This window comes from Triticum dicoccoides, chromosome 1B, assembly GCF_002162155.2.
Source record: "Triticum dicoccoides isolate Atlit2015 ecotype Zavitan chromosome 1B, WEW_v2.0, whole genome shotgun sequence".
NCBI lineage: Eukaryota > Viridiplantae > Streptophyta > Magnoliopsida > Poales > Poaceae > Triticum > Triticum dicoccoides.
In genome coordinates, this window is record NC_041381.1 from 21,927,294 (window position 1) to 21,934,903 (window position 7,610).

The window sequence follows — 7,610 nt, forward strand, 5'->3', positions numbered from 1 at the left end:
AAAAATGGGCTTCTGGGGGCTCGTCTGGGCCGTTTTTTCAAGCCGGCGATAAAAAAGGGCCTTGCGGGGGCCTATTGGGGGCGCGTCTGGAGATGCTCTAGTTTTTGTGAATGAGTTATTGCTTGGTCAGGTGGGCCCAACATGACACAGCCTAGGGCCCAGTTCCGGCTTGATCAAATGGGCCCAACATTATACTGCCCAAGGCCCGGTTAAAACACAACTCAGCCCCTCTCCTTCTCTTTCGTTCTCCCTCCTTTCGTCCGCAATCTCTCCCTCGTGGCCGAGATGAAGCTCGGTAGGTCACCGACGGCGGCGGCGAATGCGAAGGCGTATGCAAAGGAAGAATTCACGGAGGGGATCTTCTCTGCGAGCTCCTTCACCAACCTTGACCTCAACCCCAATGTTTGAAATAGCGGGATATGAAAAATAGCGGCGGACCTCCAAATCAGCAATAGCGGGCTGTTTGTGAAGGCGACCATTTAGCGTCACCCTGCTGAAAAGGCTATAGCGGACTATTTAAAACTATGCACCCCACCCTCGGCGCCCGCCTCCAAGTCCAAGGTCCCTGCCTCCCCCCTCTTCTATTCCCTGTGTCTCTGTGGCCCTAGTGATTTGGCTGTCCCCTCGTAGAACTAGGGGCTCACCCCTAATGTCGTCCACATCTTCTTTGAGAAAAATCTGTGCATATGATTTTCAAATTTCCAATCTGAATGATCAAATTGATATGGAGACATGTGCAGAACGTCACCCACCTAGTTGTGATACGAAGAGAGTAATAATGCTCCCTCCGTTTCAGTACACAAGACCGCTTCATATTTTATGTCTAACTTTGACCATTAATTTTATCAACCAAATGTGGGTCATATGCCACAAAAAGTATGCCATTGGATGCACTTTAAAAAGAACTTTTGATGACATATTACCCATACTTTGTTGACCAAAATTATAAGTCAAAGTTTGACAAAAAAACGAAGTGGCCTTGTATAAAAAATGGAGGGAGTATTTAAACATTAGTACATTCTATTGGATTCCTGTTTAGATTAAGTCTAATTGCCATCTTCAAATCAGAAATGACAATCTTCTCATCTTCCATATGGCCAGTTTTGAGAGATATTCAGCAGAATGATCCACTTTACAGCAAATCCAGTGTATTTTTTTTAGAAAAGGAGGATGATCCCCAGCCCCTGCATCTGGCCGATGCATACTGCCACTTTATTAATTATTCTCACAAGACCTTACAAAATCAATACAACAGTAAGACTAAAGCCGCTGTCTAAGCAACAAACTGTCGCTACACCTATCCAGTTGATGAAGGGGCGCAGATAGCCTGGGCCTAATACCAAACAAACATCGCAGCCAAGCCTAACATCTAAGACCTGAGACCCCAACCTAGCCACTTGCCGGGTCTGGGGCACACACTGGTCTAGCAAATCCAGTGTCTAGCCATGGTATTTCCACCGATCTCACGTCTTCAGTCAAGATGGCCACATGGCCCCGAAACCCGCATCTTCGCGGGTTTTCACCTTATTAGGGTACGAGGATGGGCTAGTTTCTATCCCCATGGGGTTGCTGTTGGGTATCAGGTTTTGCGGGTGCAAACCCGTTCCAGTACTCCATACCTAAAACCCGCCAAACCTGTGAAACATATGCTATATGGGCTAGAAATAGGCATGGGCTGGCCAAAAACCCTATCATCCCGCCTCTCTCCCTCGAAAATTACACTTCTAATCGCCAGCCTACCTCATCTAAACACTAGGCCTAGCCCAAAAACACCCTGAAAAATGTCTTTTTGCTGGAATGTTGCTGGTAGTTTTGCTTATCGCTCGCAGGGACGGGTTCCGCCCTGGTACAAAAACCCCGATCAGGATGGCTAAAAAATTGTCCCCTTGTACGGGGATGGGACCGGGACGGGCTTGGATTTTTGTTTCGGGGACGGGGATGGGCAAACAAAGCCCGACGGGTTTCGTCCCCGTTGCCGTCTTGAGTCTTGAAGGCCCAATACAGTTTGTTCATCAGAAATTAAAAAGAACTACAGAAACAAAGTATTTTACAGTCACCTTTTTGTACACTACACAAAACAATGACCAAGTACACATAGTTAATATTCGTTTAAAAGAACACCAGACTCACTTGAAAAACTGTTCAAATCTTACTTATCATCATATGTTTCAATAAGTTTCCATTTAGATATAGCATAAAGTACTCCCCCCCTTTTCCATCCTTGTAGCAGCCAACCGCATTCTTCAACAACAAAGAATTCCTTATGAGAAAGTGAGTTCTTCATTTTTACTATGTTCTTTAACATGGCTGGATCGACAGGAACCGGCTGGAACCCAGCCTTGAGGCACCTTGCTTGCCATAGCCTGTAACTTCCTGGCCTCTCAGTTCTTTCCATACTCTCACATGCTATGACGTTAGTGCCTCCTTCCCGAATAGGATCTTCTCAGTCATCTTTGTTGCTATATTATCCCGTGGAACATTTGCAACAAGCATGTCAAACATTGAAGTGTAATGGAACATAACCTCCTTCAACCGTTGCATGAAGAAGGGAGAACTGCGTAGCCCATTCACGGTGCCAGAAATAAAAATTCTTGGGTTCATCCTCCTCATAGTTTTCCGCACCTTATCCCTTGCACTATTTACGGCTTCGGTTTCATGACCGTGATTCTTCATCTGGAACATGCAGTTGATTATCTAAATTTCATCCTCGACAATGTTGAGATCCTCAATTTTAATGGTCTCCCATCTTTAAGCAGCAATGCCCCCTGGAACTGAAAAGGTACCTTGAACATGTGTGCATAATCAGCCAACCCCTTCCCTGTCTCCTCGATCATTTCACAGGGGTGTAAACCTGTCCGAGGAACGTTCATACCTGTGATATGATGGTTAGGGGCTCCCTCTTGTTTCTGTCCAAACCTCTGAATCATTAATGGCCACTAGAAGTCAAAGCAAATGCTAAAATCGATGATGTGCACCCTTCGCTACTCTTGTGAGACATCAATAATAGTTTGGTTGGCAAAGTAGTATGACTCCCTGTTGAAAGGGCAGGATGCAAGAAAAGGCTATAAGCCCCTAACCAGTATGCGGCACTTGTTTGCCTCTCCATTAGGTTGCGATAAACCTGACTCCCGATACCAGCCAAATGTGCCTTGAAGCCATCCGCCAAGTGAAATGTCAGTGTCTGGGTACAATCACCATATCCTGAGGAGTGTTGTCTTATCTTCTTTAGGACTTCATTGATCAACAGGTGGTTTTCTTCTGACCACCAGTTGCATCGTTTGGAATTAAATAAATAGTTAGCAGTTTAACTGCTAACTATGTTAATCAATCAAAGCTTCATGTGATGGTCGACCTTAATATATGATGGGAAATGGAACTTGTAGTGATGAGCGGAAGAAAGATTTACCATGGTTAGGCTCAGGCCCAGATTTACTGTTATAGTACGTAATGGCCTAATGGGCCTTCCTCGTCGGGCCCTATGCGCCCCAGCCCCATCCCCAGCAGCCACCTACTCTGCTGCCACACCAACAACGGCTACCCACGTAGCCAGTGGGGGAAACCGCATGCCCAAGATCCCCGACGCAGCGGGCGAGATCGAGGTCCTTTGTGCAGCGAAGCGTAACTTGGAGGAGCTGCAGCTGCAGACCACGCATCTCCCGCACACGCCGACGCGCTAGGAGGCCACGCGCAGCAGCCTGCAGCCTCACCGCCGCCGACACGTGACGGGTACCGATCCAAGTCGGAAGCGGTGACGGCGACGCCGGGAACTTGATCTGCTGGGTGGGGACGCCCTGGGATGGCGGCGGCGCTGATGGGAACGAGGTCGTCGCAGTCCCGTCGTGAGCAGGCCGTGGCGGGCATCAGGGCCTTTCTCGTCGGGTCCTATGCACCCCGGCCGCATCCCCAACAGCCACCTCCTCCGCCGCCACACCAACAGCGGCTACCCCCGCCACCGCCGCCCTCGGCCGCGACCACGGCGCCGGTCATCTCGTACCAGTATGGGATGCCCAACGACGGGACTGCGACGACCTCGTTCCCATCAGCGCCGCCGCCGTCCCAGGGCATCCCCATCCAGTAGATCAAGTTCCCGCCGTCACCGTCACCGCTTCCGACTTGGATCGCTACCAGTCACGTGTCGGCGGAGGTGAGGCTGCAGGCTGCTGCGCGTGGCTTCCTAGCGCGTCGGTGTGTGCGGGAGATGCGTGGTCTGCAGCTGCAGCTCCTCCAAGTTGCGCTTCGCTGCGCAAAGGACCTCGATCTCGCCCGCTGCGTCGGGGATCTTGGGCATGCGGTTTCCCCCACGGGCGGCGGGCATGCTGTTTTCCCCGCGGGCTGCGACCTCAACGTCTGCGACATCGGCGGTTGGGGAGGCGCACCCCTCCTTGTCATTATCCATCGAAAGCCCTATGCTCTTCTCTATGCGGTGCAGACCAACAGCCGTCCGGTGGGGAGAAGGCATGGTGCCACCGACAGGAGCGCACCGCGTAGCACCACTGCATTCCGCCGCCTGCCGCCGCGAGGGGCCTCTGCTGGTCGCTCTTCCGACCACTTCCAGGCGACCATACACATGTACTCCGTTTCTCCAGATGGTGTCCATGGGATTCAGGTGGCTGTACACGTGCACGTCCGCCGTGCGGATGGTGTCCACTTTATGTTCAGGGGTCCAAAATAAAGCGTCCCAGTCCATTTTAGGTTGAGAGAAACAAGCCGAGATGTAAAAGGCTTATTTTTAGGTGTTAGGTTTGTATTGCGTCGAGTCATGGTTATCAATTGGTTAGGTTGCAGCTCGAGGACAAGCTGCATGTCCAGGTGGGGTTGAGTGTTAGAGTACGTAATGGCCTAATGGGCCTGGGCTGGCGGTATAGCCCGTTAGTCTTAGGGTTAATTAGAGATAAGAGTCGCTTGCTTGGGAGTCAAGTAAACCTCTCTATATAAGGAGGGGAGATGTATCAATCTAATCAAGCAAGAAGCAATCATATTTGCCCGGCTTCCTTAGGGAGCCGGGAGACCTAACCCTAGCCGCCGCTGCCTCTCTCTCTCTCTCTCACGCGCGAACGCAACGACGGCGCCTCAGCGCCGGCGACCACGCCTTCCTCCACGCCATCCCTCCTTCCACCCCTACAACCTGAGACCACACTCTGGTAGGGATCCGGTTCCTACCATTTACCATGCCAGCCATGTTTTTTTCTTTGTTGTGACCGGCGCAATGTGTATGAAGTGGGTCCACTATGAGCAGGCTATATTTTCTTTTTGATGTATACAAGTTATGATCAAGAAGCTTGTTTCATGGTTGCATGAAATGTCTACTAGTACTTGTTTGAATATCCTTCTGTGCTGAATGAACTGAAGAATTGGCTTGTCCCTTTATCAAGTTCTTATTTCTTAGATTACCTGGCGATCTTCTTAATACTAAATATGTAGCCAGTATACTTTGGTTCCCTGTTTCTACGTTTTGTTCTAGGTGACGATGGAATCAGATCCCATTATCCTAACAAGTTGAACCTGATTTTCGGAAGAGCTTGGAGCACTGGTTGTTAAATCACGAAGTCCCAGCGAAACACTCTGTTTCAATTCATCCTTGTCCTTGTATCCATTGCATCGGGTTAGATATTGAAATGTTCACACTCACAACTGTCAGCCATGCTCCGTTCTTCTCTGTAACCATTGGTGGAAAGCAGATTGTCTCAAGCGGGACATCACCATGACACATCATTTGTTACTGGCCAGTTATTACGGCCATTGCAATAAACTGGACATTCATTTTGTTCAGGGCTGCGGCTCTAGCTTGCACACATCTGTAACTGGGTTTCCCAGCCAGAGGGTAATTTTAAGCTATCAATTGGGTTACTGAAGAAGAGGTAGATGATCATGCCTACGTTTCTTCTGGATCACAAAGCCAAATCACTCCCACTCTACTAGCTTGCCAGCTACTATAAGAAGAAGCCCAAGGGCGAATGTTGAGCAAAGTCATGCATATATAGGTAACTATTTACTGCATAATTTTGTGTGATTAATCCACAGCTATCATTTTGTTAACCAAGGATTTCTGTGTGCCTTTACCATGTTCACGAATATAGTGTCGATGGAACTAGGGTTAAGAATTGATGAAGAAAGACACAACATAACCATTAAGAAAAAAAACTAGCAATCCCTTTTGTTCCAAAACATAACGAGCTCTTCGAATTTTCACCGTCTCTAATGCATGATTAACTTTTTACAATAAAACTACTTTTACTTAGGGTCATTAGAGACATAATTACTTTGATCTTCCGGCTGCTTCAGTCTCGTCGCAGACCTTATCAAAACAAATACCAAACACAAATGCCGGACCGGCTTTTTGCAGGCCATACATCACACAATGATATATAGTTCACACAACTAAGTGGGCACATGGTGTTGCCTCAAAGTAAGCAATATTACGATCTCACCAAATGTATCTTCTGGCACCTATGCCTCATCATCATGCCTTTACGAGGGATACAGCCAGCATAGCTCGAGATGTTCTGGCACGCTCCTCTTGCAAGCTCCCATCTAGGCTCCAGTACAGCTCCGCGGCCATCGCAAATTCATCCATAACCTTTCCGAAATGCTGGACTATTATCGGCTCAAATAAGGCTCTTAGATTGTTCACAAAACTGGTTGGGGTGCTCAGGGTGGTGGTCATTTCCGTTCTAGGGTCGTGCACCCGCATATCCCTGATCGAAAAAGAGCCTTCTACCTCGATGATCTCCCTCAGCTCTTCGATGGAAGGTCCATACAACGGCACATAGAAAGAATCATACTTTGCTTTGTCGATCACGCCCTGCCAATCTTATCATAGACCATGCGGTGAGAAAATGGCATGCTCAATTGCAAGAGAAAAAATTGTTATGCTAGAAATGTACCTCTACGACCAGGACACTCAGGATCTGAGCTACAATTCCCGGGAAAAGAATGAATTTGGAGGCAATTGCGTTAGAACGCGTCCCTACCAGGGAAATAACCATTCGGCCTCCTGAGACCAATTCCTTGGCTCTCAGCTCCAAGAAAAGTGAGAAATCTTTCTTGAATTGTTGTGCATAGGCCTCACAGACCACAGGGAGTCTTTCACGCCTAGCATGTTCATCAATGTCGAATGCTGGGATGTGGTTCCTTGTTAGATCTTCAGGAGCCTGTAAAGGTAAGATTTTGCTTACGATACCCACAATTAATTCAATTGCATCAATTTATCGAGCTCACACCTTTGAGAGCCAATGCAAGCTATTGGACGAGCAGACAAGATGCAAGGAGTTACTAGTGAATAGTCGCTCGTAAAACGACCCCGGTGCAAGACCAGTCACAACAATATTCTTCTTGCTTTGACGGAGCGTGACCAAGCTCTTCACCACCACGTTGAAATCGTTGTCAGGCAAGTCGTTTAGTAGAACACACACTTCCGGTGGTGGTTGGTTTATCTGAAGGCAGTGGCTGTGGATGGAGTCGATGGCAGTTGATATCAGTGCAACTGCATTTGGGCCAGAGGAGCAGCCCACATCCACGATCATTATCTTTCCATACAAGGTGTTGGTGTTGCTGCATAAGTCAGTGATTGTCGCGTGTATCAGAGGCTTCATCCTGTTCTGCTCAGCATT

The 7,610-nt window shown here is 48.4% G+C and overlaps 1 protein-coding gene across 1 annotated transcript; it reads right to left on the reverse strand.

Annotated features, from left to right (window-relative positions):
- Window positions 1-6,460: 6,460 nt before the first annotated feature.
- LOC119299955 (salicylate/benzoate carboxyl methyltransferase-like) lies at window positions 6,461-7,610 on the reverse strand. The gene is made up of 3 exons (XM_037577057.1): window positions 7,221-7,610; window positions 6,885-7,151; window positions 6,461-6,802 (listed from the first exon to the last, which is right to left on the reverse strand). The coding sequence occupies exons 1-3, from the start codon at window positions 7,590-7,592 to the stop codon at window positions 6,461-6,463; spliced, it is 981 nt and encodes a 326-aa protein (XP_037432954.1). The 5' UTR covers window positions 7,593-7,610.

Coding starts and splice junctions, on each gene's coding strand:
- LOC119299955 (XM_037577057.1), bottom strand. CDS start 7,592: ATGAAGCCTCTGATACACGCGACAATCACTGACTTATGCAGCAACACC. Junction 7,152..7,220: donor GCTTGCATTGGCTCTCAAAG/GTGTGAGCTCGA, acceptor TTACCTTTACAG/GCTCCTGAAGATCTAACAAG. Junction 6,803..6,884: donor TGAGTGTCCTGGTCGTAGAG/GTACATTTCTAG, acceptor TAAGATTGGCAG/GGCGTGATCGACAAAGCAAA.